This window comes from Podarcis melisellensis (assembly GCF_964234715.1).
Source record: "Podarcis melisellensis genome assembly, chromosome: 9".
Classification (NCBI taxonomy): Eukaryota; Metazoa; Chordata; class Lepidosauria; order Squamata; family Lacertidae; genus Podarcis; species Podarcis melisellensis.
Window position 1 is genome coordinate 37,987,332 of NC_138541.1, and position 27,596 is coordinate 38,014,927.

Consider the following 27,596-nt stretch of genomic DNA (forward strand, 5'->3'; position numbering starts at 1 on the left):
GGGAACGAAAAATTTTGAATCCCTAAGGGTTGAAAAAAAATGGTTATGAAATATGGATGGCTAAGTATCCAAGTCTACAATAGCTCTAGTTTTATGAAAGTGTTGAAAATCGCCTTTTCAGTACAGTGTTCTCTCTAACTATATTTGTCACCATGTGTTGTGGTCATGCTAAGCTACAAAAAACCTGAAACAAACTCCACAGGATAACCTGTGAATCATCAGTTCCTTTACTACTACTACTTCTATAATGCTTATCGAGAAAGAGGACTACTTTCATTTAAGATTTCACGAAAGAAAAGGAGAATGCAATGGAGCTACATGAACTCTGAAGATGTTGCTTGAGGAAAGACTGAAGAAGCTTTCTGAAGCAAATTGTTGGAAAACAGAAATGTGCATGGTAATCATTCCCTGAACAATTTGGTACTGGGATTCCAAAGAATTTATAAGCTTGGATTTCCCCCCACTAATAAAAGCACGGCTTCTTTTTCTATATAAAAAAAGTTTAGGGGTACTCTCATTTTCCTAATATTGAAATACTGCCCCTCAATGAGGCCAAACTTAGATTCGCAAAATGTTTAAGGGTATGCGTACCCCCAGAAGAAAAGCAATGAATAAAAGCATTTGTGTTCTTAAAAAAGCATAGAAGAAAATTACCAGGAAGCTGAGACTTTAGGACTGTGAACCTCTACTTACCTGGGAGTAAGCTCCATTAAATAGGATTTATATGTCTACAAATTATGGGTTCTGTGATATAATAATCATGACATTAGCATTACGCTGATATCCAATACTGTCAGAAACCACATTACATAAATATTTTCTTTTGCTGGTGGGTTTCGTCTACAGCACACAAAATTTGTTAGTTTCATCATCCAACTAAATGCCATAATTTCTGTAATGATTCTGTAGGAACCATTAACAGACTTCCATTTTGAAACAGTATTTTTGTATTGTTAAATTGCAACAAGGAGAAGACCATGATGGGATGGTCCATAAAACAAAGAAATCTTTTAAACAAGAATATAGACTGTTCTGGGTTACTTCTGCTTCATTTTCCTAGCCCACACCTCCACCCACCTAATGGAATATAAGGAGCCACTGACGGAAAGCAGAGCTCAATCATCTTAACAGTTGGATTCACCATGGCTGTGATCTGATCTATTTTTTCTGCAGCTTAACTTGAGTCGAAAATGTCCCACAGAACTGTAATTTCCTTCACTTTGACTGTGTGGGGAAGTAGGATGTTGCACCAATGCATTGAAATTCCTTATTTCATTACATAATAAAATACTTCAAAAGCAGCACTTTTGGAGCTGTTAGGCATTTATTTACCATGGTGGGTTAATCTTGTTCAGGGAGGTATAGAAGCTCAATAATGAGCTCTACAGTATATAAGCTAATTGCAAGGATAAAACCAAATGAATAATTACTTAACTCCAGAATGGGGCCTTAGGGAGTTCTTCTTTAATAAAGGTTTAACTCACCAGTGATAATGAATGCAATCTCACATACTACTGAATAACACTATTAGCATAATGGCTGAGATACAAGGACTATAATTAGAACTTAACAGAAATGTTAATTACCCACCAGTAGGGTACTGAATGGAAAGGGAATTTTTTATCCCTACCCATAAAATGGACTTGTAGGAGACTAGTTTAATTATTCATGCCTTCATTTACCTATTCACCAAACCAGAAGATTAGCAGGTAAAATAGCTTCTAGGTTATTTTTCCCAATAGAAAAACCAATAAAAACTTCATTTTTAAAAATAAAGTTGATTTTTTGGTTTTAGGTACTGGAGAGCTGGAGGCCAAGAGTAGGGGTCTATATTAGTGGGTACCAAATTTCATTTTTTAAAAAATGTATCAAAAATTACACCAGATTGAAAGTCAACCATTCAAATTTACTAATTTATCAATTGTTTCAGGAATAAAAGAATGGAAGCATTGTATTGTCTGCTGTGACTGAGGCTGTGTAAGTAAGCAAATAATTGCCCATAGAATTAAAGTTATAGAAAATAAGTAGATGACTGGAACCTCACAAACATATTGGTGAATCAATACTTGAGGGCACATGCCAAGAGGGATCTCACTAAATTTGAATTAATGTTGTAAAATGAGGTTGCCTCGGGAAAGGGATAAGTTTCTGCTGCATAGAGGGAATTACTGAATTTATCAACCAGATACCTCACAGGTCTTAAAACTCTGGAAAACATATTTCAGTATTACCATACTGGACAGTAAATGGAATAACATGTACTGTAGTATTCTAAGCCATATAAATCTATGTTTGAATGTATAACAGAATATTCACAGGTGGCATCACATATTGACACAGTTGCCCTTTGTAATATCTAAGGCAGCACCATTATGATTCCATATGAACTGACCTGGACCTCCAGTCATCATTTGGTGCCCTTCTTTATGAAGGGCAGCAACACAAGAAGTTCTTTTCTGTGGTGACTCCCTGCTTGTCAAATGCTCTCCCAGGGAGAGAATATCTTTAGGATAGGGTTACCAGACGTCGCTGTTTCCCGGGGACAATCCCCGGATTTGTGAATAAGTCCCCGAACAAATTCTATCCCCGAAATGTCCCCAGATTTCATCTAATGTCCCTGGGAAACACAGCAGTGGCAGTCTCAGCAGCCTGGAGTAGTTGTCTTTGGCTGGCTTCAGGAGCTACTCAGAAGTCCCCATATGATGGTGGTACAGGTGGGCTCTAAGATGCAGCTTCCAGGCTGCCTCCACCTTCCCTGACGCCAGCAACTAAGCTGTGAAGGGAGGCTTCATGCTGCCTATCAGAGCTTGCGTGCAAGAAGGAGTCAGGGATCTCTCAGTTGAGGGATTCTCACCCCCTCCTGCTTGCACGCAAGTAGGAATGGGATTGGGGCTGCTCCGATGCGAAGGGAGGCATCGCGCTGCCCGAGCCTTGCTGCCGCTTCCGCTCTCGGCCCTCCTTCTCCACCTTCCATTCCTAACCCACCGCACACTGCTTCCCCACCACCACCACCGAAGAACCAACAACTCGGGCTGCCCAGGTTCATGGAGAAAGGAGATAGAAGCCTCAGAGGAAGGGGAAGCGTGGCGGTTGAGGTCAAGGCGGCAGCCGGTCCTCTGCCACCACCATTGCTGCAGCATCAACGTCCCGAAAATGTAGTATGTATATATGTATGTATGTATAGGGTCTCTGGATTCATTGAAAAAAAATCTGGTCCCTGAATATATGGGAGAAACATACTCAACAACTAAATTCCAAAAAACATATCACATGGCAATTGGTGGCAGCTAGGATGTCTATAGCACAACCATGGAAGATTCTTCAAGGCCTACAAGTATATTTGTGGTAGAAAAACCTATGTGGTATGGTGGGGTTTCATTTCTCATGCTGGTACTATTCATCTCATAGACTCTTTGTCACCACTAATATGGGATATATGGCTGTCTTAAAAGCTTTCATTTGCCGGTGTACCCTCATGTTTTCTCACCTCATGGATAGCAAAGAAAGTGATGTAAGGCCCTTTATTTTACTAATTTTTGTCTTGTTGTTTGTATTTTGTGCATGATTGCAATAAAACTCTTTTTACAAACCCTGATAACTGTTTCTACTAACAAGCAGACTTCCTAGATATAAAATCATGTTGCAAGTTATCACAGCTAGAATACACCTTGTTATCTAGTTTAGAAACAGGCTTTCACTATATAATTCTTGACCATAATTAGTTGAGTGTCTGCATAAAGAAAGAAACAAGATGTGTCTCCTTAATGTCAGAAGTGGTGGGAAGGATACAGTTAAGTCTCTCTTAAGTCTTTAGGAGACTGGTTCCTAATTCCTTCTCCTCCTCAATTTTTTTTTACTACTAATACTGCTGTTTATTTATATACCTCTTTCCAGCCTTCTACTTGTCAGTGAACAAGGAATGGCCTTCCATTTCAAGTAAAAGGAATGATATGAGCAAAGGCATTTGTGGACCCCATTGTACTTTAGTGAAGGCATGTCCATATCCTTGACACATGTTTTTCTATCTCCATCGCCTTCCAGCTGGCCTCCCCTAACTGTCCTTGAGTGACATTATTATTTTCAGGTGCCCTTGGCTACAGAGGAGTGCAGGGATCTCTGAGGAGTTAAGTGTCAGATAACACTCATTATCTCTACCAATATTTAACTGTAAACACTTCCTTGAAATAGAATGCAATCTTTAATGTAGCTTTAGAAGGAATAGCATGCATTACGCCATACAAACTCAGCAGTGGCTTGACTTTTTCTTTGTGAGCATGGAAGAAACTAAATGTATATATTTGTACAGAAGATGCCACAGGGCAGTTTCGGCATTTTGCAGCATATTATTTCCTCCCCCGTCTAGTAGACTTCCTACCAGTACAAAATCACAGTGGAAAATAAGATTCAAGCTGCCTCAACCTTTGCCTCCTGCCATCCATTCAGCAATCCAGCTGTTTTAGCTCTTAACCCTCTTTCAAAGAATTTCTGACTCATTGCTTTGGCTATACTGTAACAGAAGTGCTCCAACTGTCGAGGATTTGAATATCTTTTAAAGACTTTCAAGCTTGCTTTTGCTTTGGGGTTTTCTGAGTAACAATGAATAAAATGACCTATTTGATTAGCTTGCAAGTTCATGTAAATATAACATAGTCCATGGGAGTTTTGAAATCATTTTTCAACTAAGCAAGGTAATATATTTTTTACATGTAATTGTCTTTCAGAATGAATACACTTTTTTAAACTCACAAAAAACCCCAACCCACTAGACAATGAGCGATATCCAACCAAGTCAGAGTACACCCATTGATTTAGATATTGCTAATTATGCTATATGGCTGAAAGAACATGTTAAATTAACAGCCCACTTATTCAGAATTAAGCCCTGGTATATTCAATAGGGCTTATTCCCCAAGAACTAAGCTTAAATGTTCAACTGGAGCCATTGTATCCAAACTGTTATTTGTATAAAATTGACAGATAATATTGCAAACTATTAGCAGGGATGAAAGAGTGGATACATTTAAAAAAATACCTTAAGACTTTCACCACTTCTTTCATTTTCATAGATTATTTAGTCATGAACCACTATGAATGAGTGTTCACAAATGCGTGTTCAACTTGTACACCATACGCTGGAATTAGCAGCAGTGGTTGGTGTGGTGGAGCAGAGCCACAGAGTTGCCCTCCTGACACTGGGGAGAAACCTTCAATCTACCTGGATGAGAATGGGGCTGAGCACAGTTGTGGTGAGGTTGGGGCTACACAGAGCCAACCTGGTGCACTCACTAGTACATTTGTACAGCCCTAATCTCACTGCTGCCCTGTCCCATTTAGGTGAGATGATGCCACACTGGTGTCAGGAGTGTGACCATGAGGCTCTGCCCATCTGCATCAGTCATAACTGAGCATTAGTGTAAACTGCCCAAAAGTCTTGAATAGTGTTTGAGACTTGCACAGGAGTGCAGTGTGGAGCTGCAGCAGATTAGATTAAGATTATGTCCTATCCTTAGGGCCATTGGTATAGTCTCAAAAAGGCAGCACCTTCCATTTAGATCAGACCTTTTTGGCTAAGCAGGCCAGGTCCCCACCCCACCTGTCCCCACCCCTTTGGGCCAATTTTAACAGGTGGACAGGACAACCCACCTGCCAATCTCCTGGCAGATAACTGACTGGTGGGTTGTCCCAACCCCCTGTCAAAGTCCCTCGTGCAGCACCTTCTAAGAGCTTCAATGCCAGCAGGCTGACAGGTGTTTGGGAAATACAAGGAGCATTGCAACGTGCCTAGCACAGGACTAGCAAGACTGCTCTGTAGCAATTGACTGCACTATTGACAATTATTAAGAATTGGTCAGCTGTTGCTATTTTTGCTATATTTGTTGACTTGTAATGGATTACATTTATTGCATCGTTATTTTTCTGTTGTAAGACACCCTGGAATGATTTTATGAAGGTCAGAATAAAAATGTTTTAAATAAATAAATACATAAAGTTGATTCACAAGATCTGCTGTTGAAGATGCTGTGCACCTTTATACCCTTATTAGAGCGTGATCAGATTTTGATAATGCACATAATGAAGATAATTTTGTATTCTTGAAGTGCTTTTCTCACTGCAAGTGCAACAGCTGGCGTGTGTTATTTCTCCTGCAGTAACTTGCATCCATACAAGTGTATGCATGGCTCTGTTACAATACAGAGCACATATTTACTAACTAGTTGAATCTACAGTAAAAACTGAGAGACACAGCAATATTTAAGATCCAGCTAATTATCATTTGGTTTCAGGTGACTAATAGCTTACTTCAGTAATCCACCACTGCACGCACACATAAAAGTGCTACTGAAGGTTCCTTCATGAAAATAATCCTTATTTCTTTTCCAAGTTCACAGCTGTGTACACTGCAGGCAGTAACTAATGAAACACTTAAAATGTCTGTCTCTTCATACTCCAAAAGCTTATGAAGCTATGAGCCACGTGGAAGGTCCAATTCTTCCTTTCTTGCTGAAGATAAAAAATTGTTCCCTTCTCCTCCACTTTCAGGATTTGGAAACAACCATACTACAGTGTCTTTTGAATTCTCCCTTTCCAAAGATAACTTAGAATTGATCGTGGTACTATCTGTGGCAGCTACCTTGCTTTTCTTGTAGGTCCACACTTTATGTTGCTCCAGACACAATCCATTACCTTTTCACTGTCATCCACACAGTAAAGGACTCGCTCATGCTACACTGAGATGAAGCAGCGTTTCATAAGGGCACTCTAGGCTATCTCCATTTGGGGAAACAGAAGGAATCACCAATGATGGGCTGTTCATTGCCCATTTAATGCCATCCCACAGGCAATGCTCGTAACTACATTGTCAATGGATTTTTTCTTGTCTAATAAAATTGGATTTAGCAGAAAACAATGACCAGCAGATATGAGCCTTACAGCAATCAGCAAGGGCACTCCCATACACCAATCTCTTGCCTGCCTGCCTGCCTGCCTGCCTGCCTGCCTGCCTGCCTGCCTGCTTGAAGCAGAAGTGGCAGATCATAAGCTTTGTAGAGGCAGTACCATGGCACACTCCTTAGTGTGCATGTTTTTCTAGTCGCTGCCTCCTGCACCTCCTGTTTTATCCTAGAGCATGGGAAAAAAGAATTGCAGAAAGCACTCATGTCCTCAGTTGTGCCAACACAGAGATTCCCCATCAGGGATGGTGGAACAGCTCAGCCCGGCTATGTAAGGGACCCTACTGGCTCCTCAAGTCACTTGATTCTCCAAGGGCAGAAAGATACACTATACCCCCTAACACCTGCAAAGATCCAGCCAGCTGTTCCCTTTGCTTATAGAGTAATATAGTGGTAGCAGCAGTAAGGTGCCTGGATGCTGACACTGGAGTTCCCGTTTCAAGATCCCCAGTTCCTCGTCTGATAATCTGTAAGGAAAAGTTTAATTCAAAAAAATCCTTTATTCTACCCTCTAAGTTAAACATCTTTCCCTCTGTCATAAGCAGAGTAAGTGCTAAGTAGACGTGGGAGGCTCAGGTTACAGAGAATTTCCTTGCCGGCAATAATATGACAGGAGATGGCAAAGGTCAATCTTTATCCGAGTGATGTTACATGTTCAGTCTACACACAGGGCCCCAGCTGTCAGAACACAGAATGGTAGACTAGAGGTGCTTAAAAACACTCAGCCAGTTTTCATTCCTTTAGAGCACTCTCATTTGTGTGTAATACAGGCACACACACGTACATATATTCTTGTAAACTTGAGGAGAAGGACAGTTGTTTTTTAGTGCTGTATAAGTCACTCAGAGTGTTTTAAAGGACAAGCCACACAGCGTATACAGTGTATGTTGAGCATGTTTCAATCAGGCATACTCTTTTTCTTTACTAAGCAGTTTAGAAAAACTAATAATTGAGGAGATTTCACCCCTCCCATACCCAAGAATCTCCTGATAATCTCCTGAGGTCTCTGCTGACTCTACAGAGAGGAGGAGCAATGTACTGCTCTCTACTTAATTAGTCAAGTGAGTGAGTCTCTGTGTGTGAGAGAGAGAGTCAGTCAGTTTGTCGGAGAGTGAGTGCAAGAGATAGATAAGATTGCTGCTAAGAGCAGCTGCAGGCACTCAGAGTAGCATTGATGTATGCTCAGAATATTTAGCTCTGTATATAGTTTGTATTATAGCTGTAGTTATATAATAAAAGAAGATACTTTACAGAGCTGCTCTCCGAGTGGTTTATACTCTGCAAGACTCTGCAAAACGCTGCTGCGCAACGACTGCATTATTGAGACAGTGAATCCGGTGCTCTCAGCTCCAAGCTGTGAGTCCACAGCACTGTGACCAGTTCCTGTGGGAAAGGAGGTCTCTGGCAGTGCTACCCAGCTCGCCTAGCCCAGTCGGGGCTGTAGTGCATGAGTCCAGTTGGTACACTGGCTCAAGGGCGATGCTGACAATAATTTATTTCTGAATAACTTCTGAATAGCTTTTTGAGAAGTATTGCTTTTTCTGCAAAAGCAAAATTCTGTTTGAAGACATGTAATACACTACTAAGCTACTAAGTTATTTATTGTCCTAATCCCTTTGTTACATCTAATGGAACAAGCAAACCATTGAGGTGCTGGCACTGCTATACACTATAAACTGGTATAAAGCATTTGCTATGATCCAGCAAGGAAGAACCATGTGTTTATGCCAATCTGGCAATGGAAAATTTATGTTGTGCCTCACTTCCCTTAATTCCCTAAACCATAACCTCTTACATTTCTTCCATGAAAATAGGGACCTCCCATTCCATAATGATAATTTTACTATTTATACACCACACATCTTATTGGGTTGCCCCAGTACTCCGAGCAGCTTCCAACATATGTAAAAACATAAAAAACCTTCCCTATACAGGATTGCCTTCAGGCAGCTCGGGGGTTGGATAACTCCATACCCTCGAACATTTCTCCAATGAAAATAGGAACATTCTAAGGAAAAGTGGGACACTCCGGGATCAAATCAGAAACTGTGATGGCTTCTCTAAGTCAGGGATGTCCCTGGAAAATAGGGACACTTGGAGGGTTTGCCTAAACGCGAGCTTATTTTGCTTAATGGTAAATCCTGCCCCATTGCCCTCCCAAAGCAACTTGCTGGGGGAGGGGGATGTTACATGAGACAAGGACTGGAATTGGGCTACAGCCTTTAATGTTATGCTTTTTCCATTAGGTTTCTCAGCTCCACTGTTGATAACTCAAGACTTTGACAAAACATGTTATAATTCAAAAGGCTATGGATAGGGTTGCTAACTTTTTTCTTTTGACAGTGCTCCAGCGCAGTGCCCTTAATAGCAGTTTGGCATATAGAGACATTTCCTCATCAGTCCAGCTCCAAGCCTTCAAAAGTTTCACCCGCTAAATTTCTACAGGTCAGACAACTGTGAAAGGTATAGGAGTTGTGCCAAAAGAGGAAGATGACTCAAGCTGTGGCTGTTGCCCAGCAAGAGGAGCTGGCATCCATTTTTCTCACATAAATTACCTCCCTAATATAGTTTGCTTAAGGGAGCCATTCACTTAGAAAGAATTTTGAGTACAAAGTTCTATATAGTAGTTATGAAGATCTGCATTTTGGCTTGTCTCTAGGAAAGATAAAGTAAGAGAATGTTTATCTGGCTGTTTAATTATTTTCCCCAAGGAGCTTCAAGCATGCCCTCTCCACCATAAGTATAATACATATTCCACTTTGTAGACTATAATACAAACTCTGTAGAGAGGTCCAAGCTGCATAATTATCCCCTCGCAAGAAAAGAGAGAATAAACATGTATATTGGGCTTCCACACATACAGCCCTCTGTGTGCATGAGAATCACACATTTGAATGTATAAGCATCTGTGTGCATAGGGATCCACATTCAAACTAACATTTCAAAGAAAGCACTGTAATGCAAATAGGTATCATCCACACTCAGATGTACATTGGATGCATATTTTGATATTTATATAATTTATGCTGGTGATACTTGGATGCTTGTTGCACATAGATCAGGGGTCAGCAAACTTTTTCAGCAGGGGGCCAGTCCACTGTCCCTAAGACCTTGTGGGGGGGTCCTTGTGGGGGCCAGACTATATTTTTTGGGGGGGGATGAATGAATTTCTATGCCCCACAAATAACCCAGAGGTGCATTTTAAATAAAAGGACACATTCTGCTCATGTAAAAACACGCTGATTTCCGGACCATCCGCGGGCTGGATTTAGAAGACGACTGGGCCGGATCCAGCCCCTGGGCCTTAATTTGCCTACCCATGACATAGATGCTTGATTAAGCACACAGGTCTCCTTAGAAGGATCAGGCATTTGTTTTGTTTTTAAAAATTAAGTTGCTGTAGCTTCAGTTGAAAAGGAAAGACTCGTTGCCATTACCTCAGAAAAAGTACAATGCTGAAATCAGTCCTAGACTTACCTTACGAGCGTTGTGTCAAGGGCAGGAGTGAGTGAATAAATTGGGTGGCTATTGATTTTAGGTATAGATGGAAAGTTATCCGACAGCACTTTTGTACTTTTATGGAGAACCATGAGACAATCCTGCCTATCCACTGGATTTGCTTAAATGATTAAAAAAATAATCTAGTGAAATACAAGTGGGATTTTTAAAAGCCACATTTACCCATTCAGTTATAATAAAAGATGCAATGTTTCCCAGTAGAACCTGTGGAATAATTAAACTAATTTTCCAAAATTATTCTAGTGTATTCAATTACATATTTTAATTACTTTAGAAAAAACAACTCGCAATGTTAATGAAGGAGACAGTAGTAGGAATCATGGTAGAGGACAGGTTTCCTGTTCATGCATTCCAAAAGCCTTATTAGAAAATGTAAATCAAATATTTGATGAATACTAAGAGCCTTTGGGATGCTACAATTAACATTACCGTTGTGACACCAGGAATCAGGTTGAAATATAACTGAAGTCAGTTAAGGTAAGTGGATTTCAGTGCCAAAGGGAACATTAGCTCTTTTAAAGAGGCCCCCCAGAGATTTGCCTGGCATTAAAAAAACATTTTAACTACACAGAAATTGTGATGTAAACCAACCAAGGCTGCTAGAAATTCAAGTTAAAGCTCATCTATGGCCTTTGAAGCTATGGCTGGAAACAATAAAGCATAACTGTATTAAAACATTCCCCAAAAAGCAGAAGAACACTTGAGTTCCCTTTGTCCAAATAATAATTTACCCAACCTTTTTAAAAAAGAAAACAAGAAAGGCTTTGTGCTGGTATCATTGGATATCAACAATACAGGTAAAATTTTATACTTTGAGGACTGTAATCCTATGAACACTTGGGTAATTTATCTGTGAATAAACATGAACAGGATTGGGCTGCATGGCTCATGAATTTCATCCAAAGACTTAAGTACATGTGGCTAAAGTAAGATTATTTTTGTTGGAACCATGTATTTTTATATTAATGTTTTAAGCCACTTGCCCATCAAAAGATGAAGATCAGAAATCCAACTTAAAAACAATATTCATATAAAGAGTAAACAAGACCAACCAGCAAAAAAAAAAAGAAACACAGCAACAAAAATTTGAGCGGAAAACCAGGGGAACAAACAAACGAAACATCCTGATTTATAAACCTGACAAATCAAAATTGTTTCCAAGGAACATTTAAAATGCTTGTCATTTGGGGGCCATTTGGAATTCTAAGGAGAGACAGTTGCATAGCCTAAGTGCCACCACCAAAAAGGGCCTGTCTCATGCCCCAAACCACTATGATCAGAAGTAAACAGAGAGCTCTGGAACCTACAATAACCAGTCACAGAAATACACCATTTTCTCTGCCTCCCCCACTCTGATGGGGTTTTTTTGTTTGTTTGTTTTTAATTTATGGAGAGCTTGGAGGTGCTGGCCTGAAAAAGTAAAAAAACAAAAACACACTTTCAGAGCTCCAAGGCACTTCCAAAACTTTGGTAGGTGGGGGAGTCTATATTGTGAATCACTATGAATATTACTTTCAATGTGGCCCAGTGAAGCAGTACTATTTACCTTAAATTTGTGCCTTGTCTAAAGCTTTTGCACAGCCTCAGTAGCTATTATCCCTCCATGCCCTTTTCAGCAGAAGCTTTTTCAAGACAGCAAATGGTGATGAATATTTAAATATTTTTTTTAAAAAAGAAAACTTTGAAAAATGTTTTGATATTTATATCCCACCCTTCAACACATTATCAGGACAGATTACATGGTCAAGGAATTGAAAAAAACACACACACAGTTAGAACACATTCACAAATCAAAATTCCAAAAATTTGGGGAGAAATTAGGATGAGGAGTATTTTGGATGCATTCCTAAAGGGTCTTGCATGTCCTCTCTGCCCCAGTCAGATAGTTATTACAGTCAACTGACCAGCAATACAGAATACAAACAGAAGAAGCCCGTCACACCTTTTTCCTTGATCAGACCTTGTCAAGAAGTTTGTGGATTTTCCTGTCTGTTGCTATGCAGCCCCCTTCCCTCGAAAGCTGCAAGGCATATCATTCATGATTGCAATGGGAGAGCAATTTTCACATGGCTTTGTGTGTGAAGGGGGTTACTGTCAATCTTCTTCAAGTTACTCTTCCTGAGTTACTTTTTCCAATGCAGTCTTACTGTCTTTTGTGAATATTTGCTTATTTACACATTTACGGGCTCAGAAGGGACACATGAAAAACAACTGGCTGAATAGGTAGCTTGTTTGTTTCAAAACGCAATTCAATGTATTGGTTATGATGTTTAAAACCTATAGGATTTGGGACCAGGATACATAATAGGCCACCTTTTGCCACACAAAACTGCCCACCTAAGAGTTTCTCAGCGCCAATCACACTCTAGACTCAAGATGGTGTGTTCAGGCAGCTTATAGCAAACCATGAGCTCCATCAACCAGGCAGCATTATTTGAGGTGGGGGTGGGGAACAGAATATGGTATTTCCACTTCATCTATCTTCATCCTGTTAGGAGTTCAGCCTACACTTGAGTAGGAGCCTGGCAGAGACACATGCCTGACTGGCATGTTATCTCCCTCCTGGTTGAGGAGCTTCAAAAGCTTTCTTCTGCCCGAACATCACAGCAACCAATGTCAACAGACACTGGCACACTTAGGGATCCGCAGAGTCTTCACAACTTGTGTCCTGGCTAATCTTTTAATTTAATTACATATAAACACACACGGAGCACTGCAGCATGGCTCCCCCCCCCTCTTTCTCTCTCTAGCATCAGACAGCAAAGAGAAAGGGAATAAAGGACAATAGTCCCACTTCATGGAACACAGTAACACAAACATCCTGTCTCCGTCACTTCCCACTCTGTGGAGTCAAAACATATACCGTCATGTGATAGACAACAATCCCATGACTGCAATCATGGAGCAGGAATTCTAACATCCTTCCCCAATTCATGATCTGTGCTGCAGTCATCTGTGTAACTGCAACAACCATACAGATGCCATACACACAGTATACCCCTGTAGCACCCGTTCCACCCTTAGAACTACCTGCAACTGGTTTAGCCTTGGGCCTCACCATCTTGCACTTCTGACTAGTCTTGTCATCATAGCTCTTATCCACTGCTCTTAAGGTAAAGCCACAACAATAAGATACAAAAAACCTAGAACGCCTGGAAGATTAAGCTGGCTTGTCCTCTGAGGGTTTTTACTAACACATACGGCTTTATAGAGCGCAGAAAGCACTGCACTTAACAATGCATGTGAAAATGTTGCACAGCCACACAACACTCACGACATAGAACACAACAAATTGCCCACAAAACTATGGGGGGGGGGGGAGAGTATGATAAATAAATAAATCAATGTTCTCTTTGGTCAGAAACATCTACACTTATCTCTCTGAAATATAGCAGGCTTCATCCCCTGAGAAGAGCGTACATTGCCTGCAGTTTCCTTCAAATGGTGGGGAAGGCATTTATTGATGTTCTCATTCTAGTCAATAAAGAAGCCATCCAAGTCTTCAGAAAATGAGGTGCCCTCAGCTCCAAGATGAAGCACAATGTCTGTCCAAGCCTCTGAGGGCAAGGTGACCTGGCTGTCCAAGTGAGTCAGGTTCCAAGCCCATTTTTGTTTTTTATACAGCCCTAACAACCACTGGCTCATTTGAATTACTCAGCAGCATAATGTAGCTTCTAAAAATTACTTAAATAAACGAAGTGCACATTCCTTCAACAATTTAAACCCCCCTTTGCCTAAGAATAGCATTCTCTACTTCCTCTGAACAAAAACATCCAGAAATTCTCTTACCTTCTAATACCAATTTCACTGTATTGTTTATTTCAGCCAGGGTTGGGAAAAGGCCACAATCTCTGAAGAATTTAGGTAGCTCATTTCTATCCATCTCTTTCAAGAAGTCTCTCTTGGTAAACATTGTTTCGTAAACTGGAATGCAAAACAAATTATACAAAGCAAAGAATGAGTGGGAGAAGGAGTCATCCACACATAGCATGGTATAGGGGTGGAGTATACAGTGGTCTCCCTGTGACGGGGTGAGCTCCCGTTGCTCGGTCCCTGCTCCTGCCAACCTAGCAGTTCGAAAGCACATCAAAGTGCAAGTAGGTAAATAGGTACCACTCCGGCAGGAAGGTAAAGGGCGTTTCCGTGCGCTGCTCTGGTTCACCAGAAGCGGCTTGGTCGTGCTGGCCACATGACCCGGAAGCTGCATGCCGGTTCCCCTGGCCAATAAAGCGAGATGAGCACCGCAACCCCAGAGTCGGTCACGACTGGACCTAATGGTCAGGGGTCCCTTTACCTTTACCTTTATATGGTGGTCTTTCAGGAGCTCTTGCAATTGCAGGTCTTAACCCTCCCATAGACTATCACTCATTGCATAAATGAGAGAGTGGAGGGAGAGAAAACTGGAGAGAGAGACAATTCTCCTTTCTCATCTTTCATTGATTCCACTGCTGCTCCCATTCCCTACCAATGGACAAGAGAAGGAACAGGGAAGTGCTTTGGAGGGCCGGGGGTAGGTGGTGGCTTTGGGGGGCCAGGGAAGTAGAAGAAGCAAGAAGGAGGGTATAGGAGTTCCTCTCTTTTGTTTAGAGGTGTTTTTTTCTCAGGTGTTTTTTTTAATCTAACTGGAGCAGGGAAAATTGAGGTGGGGTTTTTGAACCCTGAAATGTCATATCCAAGTCAGGCTCAGGTGAACTCCCACAATATCCCTAATTAAAAGGAATAGGAAAGCCTGCTTCTTCAGAGCACTCCATGTGTTTGTCAGTGTGAACACAAATTCAAGAACAGGATGCATTTTTTATTTTATTTTATGGATCAGCTTTAGCTACTCAAAAAGATTTTTCTAAAGCTGAGTGGTTTTTATTCAACAGCCATAAGTGCTCAGAGCAAAATAAAATAAATGCATTCTGTTGTTATACAGAATTATCTCCAGATGACATATAGGTTCAATTATAGTGTTTATGAGAAGACGTTGGAAACTTAGGTCTGACGCCATCTCCATAGGTGAAATCAAACAATGTGAAATCAAACCCTGTTTACACTTAGGCCAACAAGGCTGTTAGCTCATCAAAACTGAATGTATAAAATTCTTCTTTCATCTCATCTCCAAACTCTGGTGCCTAGTAGACACCCTTGTGGAGTTTCAGAGCTTTCAGGACTTTTGAAATGGGACTAGAACTTATTTAAGAAAACATTTTGGACACCATGCATGAAAGCGTTGCAGAGGAATGATATGACTACTAGGAGGAAGTGAATTGAGTCACCAAGGTCTGTTTCTGAAGGCTGTGCATTTCTTCTGGCCATCAAGTAATAGAAGAACAAGCTGAAGGATATAAAAGTGTGTGCCTTGTTAAAAGAACAGTCTTTTTGGATATAATATTTTACATTTTTTATCAATAGTGTGCTTGTTTTATGTAAGTTTTAACAGTGGATTTGTGATATTGCTTTAAAAAGTGAGGGGTGCAATACTTTTAAACTATTTGTGTTTTATAATGGGTAATACTAAACACTCGGGTAGTCCCGGACTTATCTCTCTGTGTCTAAATCTAAAGAGAGCAGAATTGAGTCTGGCCCCCCGTTTCTCCAACAATCTCCTTTGAGTTTTAACGTTCCTGTTAGTAATCCTTTTGCAGTATTTGATTCAGGTCTACAGGGTTGGCAGTGGCTTCTGACCAAGCTGCCACACTTTCACCTGAGGCATTTAAAGCTGCTCCTACACCTGACTTGGATAATGTTGTCATATATCCATACCTGAGGCAGCTAAATTTGCTCCGTCTAACCCAATTTCTAATAGTGAGGATGGGAACATTTTGGGTAAACTGTGTTACAGACTACAACTCTCTGCCCAGGTAGAGTGCCAGTCCACCTGCTCCCAATAATGTCACAGTGCTGTCAGGCATGGAATGTCCAGAGTGAGAAATCAACTCGTCATTGTCAAAAGTACACTTACAAGTCAGGGGGAGGTATGTCCATCAATCCTACTTCTCTCAGATAGTCCTAGGTGTGCACCTGGTGAGGCAGTTGCCGCAACAAAGAGGCCCTGCCCCCAAACTTGGCTTGTGTATCCTCCCTATTTGGGCTGCACAAAAGCAGGTGGAGACTCTGCCTCTGTGTAACCTTCTGCTCCTTCCGCTTTAATCCTCTTATGGTCCAGGGAGAAAGTGGGGCAGGAGACGTGGGGGCAGGAGGAGGCGGTGCAGAAGCCCTTGACTCTCCACCAGCCTGACTTATCTTTGCTTCCTTCACTCTCCAATCCTGCATGTTCTCCTGCCTCTGCCTCTTGTCTTCTGGCTGTTACAGGTTCCCCTTATTCACTGATCCTTTGTCTCCAACCCCACTTCTCCTGGTGCCCACCCCTCAGTATTCATCCAGTCCCTGACAAGTAATATTTCATGCCTTGTCAAACTATATATTTCTTGCTACTGTTTCTATATAAGACAGAGGGCCTTCTCAGTGGTGGCGCCTGCCCTGTGGAATGCCCTCCCACCAGATGACAAGGAAATAAACTATCTGACTTTTAGAAGACATCTGAAGGCAGCCATGTTTAGGGAAGTTTTTAATGTTTGAAGTTTTATTCTGTTTAATATTCTTGTTGGGGCCACCCAGAGTGGCTGGGGTAACCCAGCCAGATGGACAGGGTATAAATATTCTATTATTATTATTATTATTATTATTATTATTATTATTATTATTATTATTATTATTATTATTCCCATTTTCACTATGTTGATTCCTCCACTATTGCAGTCTGCATTCAGAGAGTGCCGCTCCAGGTCTGTCTGTCTGTCTGTCTCTGTCTCTCTCTGTCTCTCTCTCTGTCTCTCTCTCTCTCTCTCTCTCTCTCTCACACACACACACACACACACCTTGGATATGCATGTACTGATATAAGATATTCAATGGTTAACTTCATCCTTTTTATGTGTAACTGTACCCATTAATATTTTGAAGATGTAGGCAAATTCTAAGAATTGAGCTGGGGGGCAGGGAGGCTTGGTAATCATATCATTAAATAAGAGGTAGTCGCTGGGTTTTATTAATTTTTTTTTTCATTTCATTTTACAGGACAAGCTTTCTACCAGGATGCTGAGGGTAGCCAAACTGTTCTTTAATTCATCAGCAGCCAACTCATATTAAAGGTAACACCAACACCAAATAGAATTTGCCTACACCCACCCACATCAAGGATGAACCCAATCATTGGAAAACATACACACAATTCAGAAAATTGTATGAAAATTGGTGGGGTGCAGATTTCAGCCCAGCACTAGATCTCCTCGCTGTCACTAGATATATTCACTGTCAACATAGAATGGTATGATCACTGCTACTTCAGCTACTTTACTAGTTCCACTGCTTAACTTCAAAGTAATACTTTATATTTATCTATTACCCCCTTTTCAACATTTAGCATCGCTAGTGTGATAGATGCTGCTATATCAAGCATAGACTGTTGCTTTGCCACATTGGCCATATGTTCACTCCATACTCTGTGCTGGAAAATGCCTGCCAAGCGCCTCGTTTTCCCTCTGTAGATGGACCTGCCTGTTTCTCAAGCTATCTCACTGCGAATACTCAGATTGAGTGACTTGCCAATTTGCTCCATCGCTTCCTATCGCTTGCCAATTTGCTCCATCATTTCCTATCTCAGGGTCAATGTAAACATTACAGCCTCCTCGTGGAGACTGCCAAGAAGACCTTGGCAGCACTCCACACAGTACACATCATGTTTCAGCATTTCCTAATGCATGTGTCAGGACTGAGTCACATGTAGTTCCTGTGTGCCAGTGCCATTCCTGCCAAGGACATGCCACACTGATATGCAAACGTGGCATGCCCTTGGCACTCAGTAAGTTGCCTTTGCATGCTGTGACCATCACCTTTCATGTGGAAAGACTTTACAGGCAGCTTCCATAGGGGAGATATAACATTCAGATTGGAGCTGAGCTAGCACAGGACTACAGAAGACTGTGGTGAACCTAGGAATGCTACCAAACAGCAGTGCATAGTAATTTCCAATGAAGAAGCTGAGGGCAAAGTGGATGCTGAATATTTCCTCTACCTGTCACTCCCTATCCCCTCTCTGAGTCCCTTCCCCAAAACTTCCCTCCAGCTGGACTTATTTCCCATTTTGAATACCAGACTGGAGTGGGAGAAGCATATGGAGAAATGAGTTGGGGGGGGCAGGGCAGGCAATAAAACAATGGACAGCATTTTCAGTAAAGCTCTTCTGCCCTCTAATGGAAATCACTAAATCCACCCCCGCCCCCTGTGCTTTATTACTGTTTGGTGGTGAACTGCATTGGAAGATATAGGACTCCCACCATCCCATGCAGTTCTAACCATAGAACCTGACAAAACAACACACAGTTGTGCATCTCAGTGCTCAATTAACTAGAAGCTCCTAGTGTTGCCTAAATCAGGGGTGGCCAACATGGTGTCCTCCAGAAGTTGTTGGGACTCTCATCAACCCCAGCCAATATAGCCAGTGGTTGGGGATGATGGGAGTTGTAGTCCAGCAATGTCTGGAGGGCAGCAGGTTGACTACACCAGTCTAAACTCGCCAGCAGGTGCTTCCCAGGGTCTCAGACTGGGTTTTCCCCATCATCTGCTACCTGATCCTTTTAACAGGAAACTTGGGACAGTGTATCTGTGCTCTATACCAGTGAGTTATGGTACCTCCACATAAGAGTCTTATAATGTTAATACATAAGCCTGTATTTCATCTATGGTGGAAAGGTCTTTGAAACAATACTGTAAGCTTTGGAAAGCACAAGAGATGGTTGCATTTTCTGGAATTCTGAAATATTGTAATATAGACAGCATTTTAAAAAGCAAGAGGTACTGCAATTTCAACGGTTTGCTCTGAAATTATAATATAATATAACCAATACATACATCTTTTGTGGTCAAGATAGTCTTCTAGTTGATCAAATATTAGGGGTGTAGTTGGATCCAAGATTCCACATCGGCGTTTAATGCGAAACATCACTTTGCGATATTCCTTTACGACAGCTAGTAAACTTGGTCCATGGCTCCTAGCCTACAATTACACAAATATTTTGTTTTCATTTATTTCAAAGGGAAAGGATTATAAATTATTAGTGTGTAAAATAAGAAACTCTTAGAGGTGGTGAACAGAGACAAATCCCCTGCAAGGATGTACAACCACAACCAGGATACACACACATAAATGAATGTGATGAGGCAAGTATCAAAGTATGTTCAAACTATTGTAGAAGTTCTACAAAGCAAAAGTGAAAAAATAAAATGAGAAGCAACAGGTGTTAGTGTTTTGTTGGTGGGGGAAAATATTACCAATGTGCAACAGCAGATACTGTGATACAGGAGAACACAAGGAAATATTATATGTATTTTATTTAGTTATAAAAGTATTTATATACTGCCCTCTCATAAAACTTCAAGACAATGTAAAGCAACATTAGAAAAAACTTCAAAAGCAATGCAGGTGGATTAAAAATTACCGTTAACTACAACCAGATATGGGGTGCTATGCATTTCTCATGCAATAGTAAGCCAAGCTACAATTAAGCATGAACAAGTAAGAATGGAGACACACAAATTGAAAAATCATATCTGCCTTGCCTCTCCCCCAGCCTTGCTGTCATCACACTACCCAGAAGTCATGGTTTGGCTTAGGGTTATGTGCGAACCAGGGTTTGTGACTTCTCTTCCCCAAACAAACAAGCCAAGAACACATGGTTTGTTTAGAGTGAGAAATACTATGACCTTGGGTTCACACATAATGCTAACGCAAACCATTGCTTACGTCTGGACAGCATGGCAGCAGCAGGACTGGGGAAGAAGGAAGCATATGTGATTTTCATTTTCTATAACTGCACACTTGATCATTCACACTAAGCCATACTTATCATTATATGCAAACCATTATATACCTGCACCAATGTTTAAATAAAGGGCACAGCCTGTGGGCCTTCAGTATATCTAACTGAAATTGTGGCTTCAGGCAGTATCAGATTCCTGCCTATCAAATTGCTGGAATGATATAAGGGCCCCAGTCCAGGACATTTTGCCCCTAGAGGCAAAACAAAAATGCTGCCTCCTGCCACTGCCACCCCTGCTGTGTACCAGCCATACCACATCTGCCCAGGTGCCCAATGCCACCCACCACTGCTGGGAGGTGGGCATTTGGGCACAGGCAGCACGTGCATAGCGGAGAAAGAGAAAGCCAAGAAGCACAGGGCACAGTCCACAGAGCCAGAGGGTCCCGCACCAAGGCAACTGCCTTGCCTTGTCTCATGGCAGTGCCAGCCCTGGATAGCATTAATGCATAAAAAGCATCATGGTTAGCTGATCTACCTAATGCAAAGGGTTCATAGTTAAGCCTCATCATAGCAGTCCTAGACATGGCATGTCACCTAGCTTCTGATACAATACCTTCAGCCTCAATCTCTGCATTTTGCAACGAACAAGCCACCCTCTGATTGTTTTCTGTATAATAATGGCAGATGAAATATATTTATCCTTGGTTTGTCTTTTTCGGAGGTGTTTGAAAGCTTCAAATATATCCAAGTGTGGCCCAATCCTTTTGACTTTCTCGTGAACTATACTGAGCGTACGCCTTCTCCTACAAAATATTTTGTTAAAAAACAGGGGGAGGGGAAGTTTAACATGTATGGAAACAAGGATGAATGCAAATGTTAACAAAATGCACATTTCCACTGAAATACAGAAAATCATCTGTATTAATTGCAAAGTTGCAATTTATACCCATTTCCTCTGAATCAATCTTTTTAAAACAGAGACTCTAAAACAACCCCAAAATCCACCAAATTTATGTGACTAATTTGAATACATGGGTCATCCTTAAATCTATATTATTTTTCATGCCTTTCTTCACACAAACCCTTTTAGTGACTGCATAAAAATACATACATACATACATACATACATACATACACAGACAGACATGTGTTGGAAGCAGTAGACTGATAATTCAGGAGAACAACAGAGTAATAGTTTTTCTAAAGCAGTTTTACACCACTCTTCAGCCAAAATAGGTTCCCAGAGCAACTTATAGAGATCAGAAATGTCAGCCCACAGACTTCCTCTGTAAAACTCAGTTAGTGCTCAGTCATTGTTGTTGTTTTTAATAACATTTTATTAGCTAAAACAAAAAAAAATCCTTCCAGTAGTACCTTAAAGACCAACTAAGTTAGTTCTTGGTGTGAGCTTTTGTGTGCATGCGCACTTCTTCAGATACACACTGTGTATCTGAAGAAGTGTGCATGCACATGAAAGCTCATACCAAGAACTAACTTAGTTGGTCTTTAAGGTGCTACTGGAAGGAATTTTGTTTTGTTTTGACTATGGCAGACCAACACGGCTACCTATCTGTAACTTTTTATTAGCTGTTTTAATAAGCATAATGCAAAGACTGGTCCTGCCTCAAACCCCAAGTGTTTCTCGCTGGCTGGAATGTGTCCTTATACTCTGATAATGCCTCTTGCATGTCTGGAAGGAGGATGGGGAAGGGTGAATACAGAAACCAGCCTCCTGTTCAAATGCACATTTGTTTTTTTGCCAACTTTTGCCTCTGGCCCTCCCCACCATCGGCATGTGGCCTTCAAATGGTGGCCCTTGCCCTTACTATACAGTAGTCCTTCAGCTGGCAGATCTTCACCACTGGATTGTGGTGAATGTAGAAGAAAAGCCGAAACAAATTAGAATTCTAAATTCATCACGTTTAAATGAAGCCCATTGTGATTTTTCTAAGGCATAATATTTGAAATGACTTTTTTTAAAAAATAAAATAAAAAATAAACTGTACTTTCATCTACATTGATATATATATTACTTGAATTAAACATTTTGGTTCAGCTATTGCCACTAATTAGTTTTGGCTGATTGTGAAGTATTTTGTATGCCCCATTTATAAAAGCTGTTTACCCATCTGTTAATAGGTTGGAAGTGATTAAGGGACATTTATTTTGGCTGTTGTAAAGGCCAAATAGATTTTGAGCTGAAAATATGTGACTAAACCAGCTGGAGGGGTTGCCAAGTTCAAAATCAGATGTCTGCCTCCTCCCTCTCCAATCACCTACCAACCCACATTCTCTCAAAGCAAATATTCTGCCTCCTTTAACAGGCCCAGCCTTCCTGTTTTGTCCAAATGTAATTTCTAGTGTAATTGCAATTTGCTTTGAGTTGGCTGATGTCCTGTTAAACTGAGCCAAGAGGCTTCTACTTGCTGCACAGTGACCTTGAAGTAGAACTTCTGCTACATTCACTGAAATTGTGAGGACCTTCCGTCACATATGGGTTGTAGGCCTACTGGGAACAGTTGCATTTTTTTTTGAAGATGGCATTCATCTTTTGGTGGTCTTTTCTTCTAAAATGGAACAGTTGGAGGGTTATACAAAGAATGCAAGGTTTAAAAACAAACCACAGCATAAAGAACATACCTAAAAGCGATATGAAGAGAAAAGTTTGAACATGATGTTATCGAGAAAGAACACAGCAAGGGCTCTGCTGCTGCATCAGGCCAGATGTTTATCTAGTTCAACTTTCTGTTCCCACAGTGGCCAACAAGACAGCACACTCCCCACCTACAAATTCCAGCAACAGGCCTACTGCCCCCCGCAACAGCTCATAGAATCATAGAACTCTACAGTTGGAAGGGACCACAAGGGTTATCTAGTCTAACCCCCTACAACGCAGGAATCTGTCACCCAACATGTGGCTCGAACCCACGACCTTGAGATTAAGAGTACCATGTTCTGCCAACTAAGTTGCCATCTACTTTTAGACAAAACACAGACAGATTTGGCTTAGGCATGCTCATTTTTAGCTAAGAATTGATTGTGTGAGAGTGTGTGTGTGTATTTGTACTACTAGACACTTATTACTTTCATTAAATGATTGGTTTGTTTAAAATATTTATAACCTGTTATTCGTGTTCAAAATGGTATCCCGCAGAAGTTCACAACATAAATGCTTAAACCAGAAACATCATATAGAAGGGAAGAATTGCCTCCTATATTCTGAACGTAAGAGAGAAAGCTCAAAAGGAAAAACAACAAATTATCACTTTTCCTCAAATGATTTGTTGTTATCATCATCATTTTACATGTATAAACCCTTTTATCCCAAGGGACTGCAGAGCAGTATATAAATATTCCAATCAAATGCAAGATAACAGAAAATAAATGTTAAAACCATAAAACCAATAACCATCACAACTTTGTTCAGTAGAACACAGTGGGATTTACTTTTGAGTATATCGGGACACAGGTGGCGCTGTGGGTTAAAGCCTCAGCGCCTAGGACTTGCCGATCGAAAGGTCGGCGGTTCGAATCCCTGCGGCGGGGTGCGCTCCCGCTGCTTGGTCCCAGCGCCTGCCAACCTAGCAGTTCGAAAGCACCTCCGGGTGCAAGTAGATAAATAGGGACCGCTTACCAGCGGGAAGGTAAACGGCGTTTCCGTGTGCGGCTCTGGCTCGCCAGATGCAGCTTTGTCACGCTGGCCACGTGACCCGGAAGTGTCTCCGGACAGCGCTGGCCCCTGGCCTCTTGAGTGTGATGGGCGCACAACCCCAGAGTCTGTCAAGACTGGCCCGTACGGGCAGGGGTACCTTTACCTTTACCTTTATATATGCATAGGATTGCACTGCACATTTCTTTCCATCCCAAAGATACATGCACTCTCAATATCTGCATTGCTTTGCAACCATTCTCTCTCTTCCATCCGACCCACTCACTCTTTTGGAGTGGGACTAAACAGATAAGGAGAATGAAGGGGAGAAAAAGAGGTTATGCGGGCCTCCAAGAATATACAAAACACTGCCAGCCAACAGAGTATGACATCATACACATTCATTATATAGTTCTAAAACCTTTCTTAAGTATTTAAGTGGTAGATTGAATTTATGCCACATAAGACAATTTGGATGTATTAAATCACTGATGGCCTACCTTTCGTGCCAACTGTGTGTCACAAGTCAGGTTCAAAGTATGAGTTAGTGCCACTGCAATATGTGTGGAGTACCTGTACAGTTTCCCTGCCTCATCCCAAGGTTATAGTGTCCCTTGTGTGATGTTGTCTTCCCAGTGACCTGGAGAAGTAGGCAGCAGTGGAGAGCCAGCAGGTTGTACAGGCCTAGCTCTCCTATCATAAGGCCTGCAGCTCTTTCTGTCGCTGTCCAGTAGCCATGTTTTCACATCACAATAAGCCAGGATTCCTGGCTTTCCTGGACTTACTGTGAATGAGCATCTTCCTTTCATGTGCACAGGTAAACCCAAATGAGCATGAAAAGCCAGGATCCTGCCCCAGTTGTTCTCAAGCCAGTCAGAATTCATAAGCCAACTTCAAATCCTGATTTGCACTCCTGGTTTGCTTAAGAGTAGCAAACATAGATCTCAAGCTAACTATAACTGGATTGTTTTGAAAAAGGGGTGAGTGAATGGATTGTATGCGCCAGCATGTTGTTCATCCACAGTAAACCAGTAATTTCAATTTATTGTGATGACATGGAAAGTGTATCTCAAATAGGAACATAAGGAGAGCTGGCTGGATCCAGCCAATAGCCAATCTAGTCCAGCATCCTGTCTCACAGTAGCCAACCAGATGCCTGTGGGAAACACAACAGCAGAACTTAACTGAGCACATCCGCACTCAGAGCTTCTTGTGCAATTTTCTGGAATACAAAGCATTAACCATCCATACATTCCCCGCTCTTTATTCACCAACATCTCTTAGTGTAAGATCTTATAGAGCAGGTTGCCCACATGTAAAGCTTTGAGGAGGCAGACAAATGGCAAATAATATTTTGCGCTGAAATTCCAAGTGTTCTATCGGTGCTGAAAGACGGTTTGTGAATGCCAGATATTTTTATGCCACCTACAATTTTAACCTTAAAAATTAAAAGAAATCCATCAAAGGATCGTCACTTTCTTGGTACCATTTTACTGGAAGTTCTGTCAGCCTACTAACTTTGGTGATTCAGCATCTTTGAACTTCAGCAGATGAAAGGATTATCGCTGAAAGCATATTAATCTGCTGAGGATTAGCAGCAAACTGTTGGAGGACTTGAACAGAGAATAAATGGTTTATTTATAAACTGCAATAGGGTAGCAAAAAAATTCATACAATTTGTGCTGAACAAGAATGCAACATTTGGAGCACTAAAGCTGAAAGAGACAGAAACCAACATATGAACAATGTACGTAAGCTATACCATATATATTTATGATGGACCCAGGCAGCCCAGTCTTTTTATGAGAGGATGATATGGCTTTCCAGACTGTCACAGGGCCCAAGCTTATGTCTTCTACCTCCCTTTGTCCCACTCTCTCCTGCTTCCTGCGGTTGTGAAGGTGGGGCTATTTTATTTATCTGCTTTGAATGGTAGCTTCACAATTTTATCAAGAAGCAACTGTTGAAATAAAGAATCCAAAGGTGGTTTAGGGGAAGGAACTGAGTACAAAAGGTATGTAGCTCTCTTGGGGCTACCAGCTAAACATACAGAAACCAGGATGATGCCACACAAACGAAAATATCAAGGATCCACTCCAGGGTGGAATCTACACGCATATTAAAAATAAACACTGTGAAAATGCATTTTGAAAAAGTGTTTTGAAAAATACATTGAATTTGGCATAGCTCACTGTCACCATCTAGTGTCACATTTTTATACTGCTCTTTACAACACATTTAAAACGTTTTATTTGCAGCTGTACTGCTGAGTCCCACATCTTTCAGAAAAGTTGCAATTTTGTGATAGAAAAGGGGGTTCCATAATTCCAGTAAAGGTAAAAGGTAAAGCCCCCCTGGACGGTTAAGTCCAGTCAAAGGTGACTATGGGGTTGTGGCATTCATCGCATTTTCAAGCCAAGGGTGCCGGCATTTGTCCACAGACAGCTTTCTGGGTCATGTGGCCAGCATGACTAAACCGCTTCTGGTGCAACGGAACTCCATGACGAAAACCAGAGTGCAAGGAAATGCCATTTACCTTCCCGCCACAGTGGTACCTTATTTATCTACTTGCACTGGTGTGCTTGAATAATGATGATGGTGTGGAGAAGCATACAAAAAAAGTTGATGGGGGGCAATAACTATACCACAATAGATGGTAAGTTCAAAATGCCCCCTTACAACATTAATGTTGAGGAACGTTGTGCAATAACAGTATATTCCAATATAGTAATAATCAACAAGAGTAGCATTACCAGAGTTAGCTTTATTCCTTCTCCCTTCCAATCTGTTTTCCTCTTGTGCCATGTGTTTTTTAGGCTGAAGAGTGGAATAAAAATTCTTCAAACAGATAAATGACAGAATGAACTAAGAGATGGCTTTTGTTTAGCCAGAGTTCCCTGTGAAGATGCATTAATATCACACTCCATATCTTATGGGATTGAATGATCACATTAACAGTTCTTTTCAAAGGTTAAGTCATTGTGACACTTGAGTAAAACTAAGCTCTGGAGATTTCTAATCTTAGTTTAAGAACTTTTTGGAGAGGAATTTATTATCATAGACATTCCATTACTTAGCTTTAAGGGTTAAAAATACAGACACACATAACATTACAAAAAGATCACTAACAGAATAAAGAATCTCACTTATTACAGTTTCTACTATGTCATGCTTGTGGGACAACTAGGTCACTAATTATTATATCTCATGTAAATTATGTATCACATATACATCATAATCAGAAAAAATACAGTGCTTTTTTTGAATTAGATCAGATGTTTTAACGGCCTCCGCACAAGAAATAAACAGAAACCATGGTGCAATATGCTGTAGTTGCACAATGATAGATCTGATCATATAAACCAGGGATGGGAAACTTGTATCCCTCCACATTTTGTTGGCCTTCAACTCACATGAGCCCCAGCCAGCATGGTCAGGGATGGTGGGAGGTACAGAGCACTCACATCTGTAGAGGGAAGAGTTCCCTGTCCTTCCTACAAATAAATATTTCAGTAAACGGGGTTTCAAGACAGACTAATTAAGGAAGGCATATAATTGAAAATGCAAAGCTTGAAGCTTATGTGTGTCAAACTGATATAAAATAGGCTTAGGCACATTAGGGGGAAATGCACTTTCTTCTGTTTTCATTTGTTACATTTTGTAATGTGTTCCTGA

At 41.0% G+C, this 27,596-nt stretch overlaps 1 protein-coding gene across 3 annotated transcripts in view; it reads right to left on the reverse strand.

The window, feature by feature from the left end:
• The window catches only part of IQCM (IQ motif containing M), an 80,608-nt gene that overhangs the window by 26,780 nt on the left and 26,232 nt on the right, over positions 1-27,596 (reverse strand). For all 3 annotated transcript variants that reach the window (XM_081926113.1, XM_081926111.1, XM_081926112.1), the window contains exons 8-10: positions 20,886-21,075; positions 19,365-19,509; positions 14,259-14,393 (exon numbers count right to left, since the gene is read on the reverse strand). In XM_081926113.1, the coding sequence (XP_081782239.1) occupies positions 14,259-14,393; positions 19,365-19,509; positions 20,886-21,075 (470 nt within the window). The remainder of the gene's footprint in view (positions 1-14,258; positions 14,394-19,364; positions 19,510-20,885; positions 21,076-27,596) is intronic.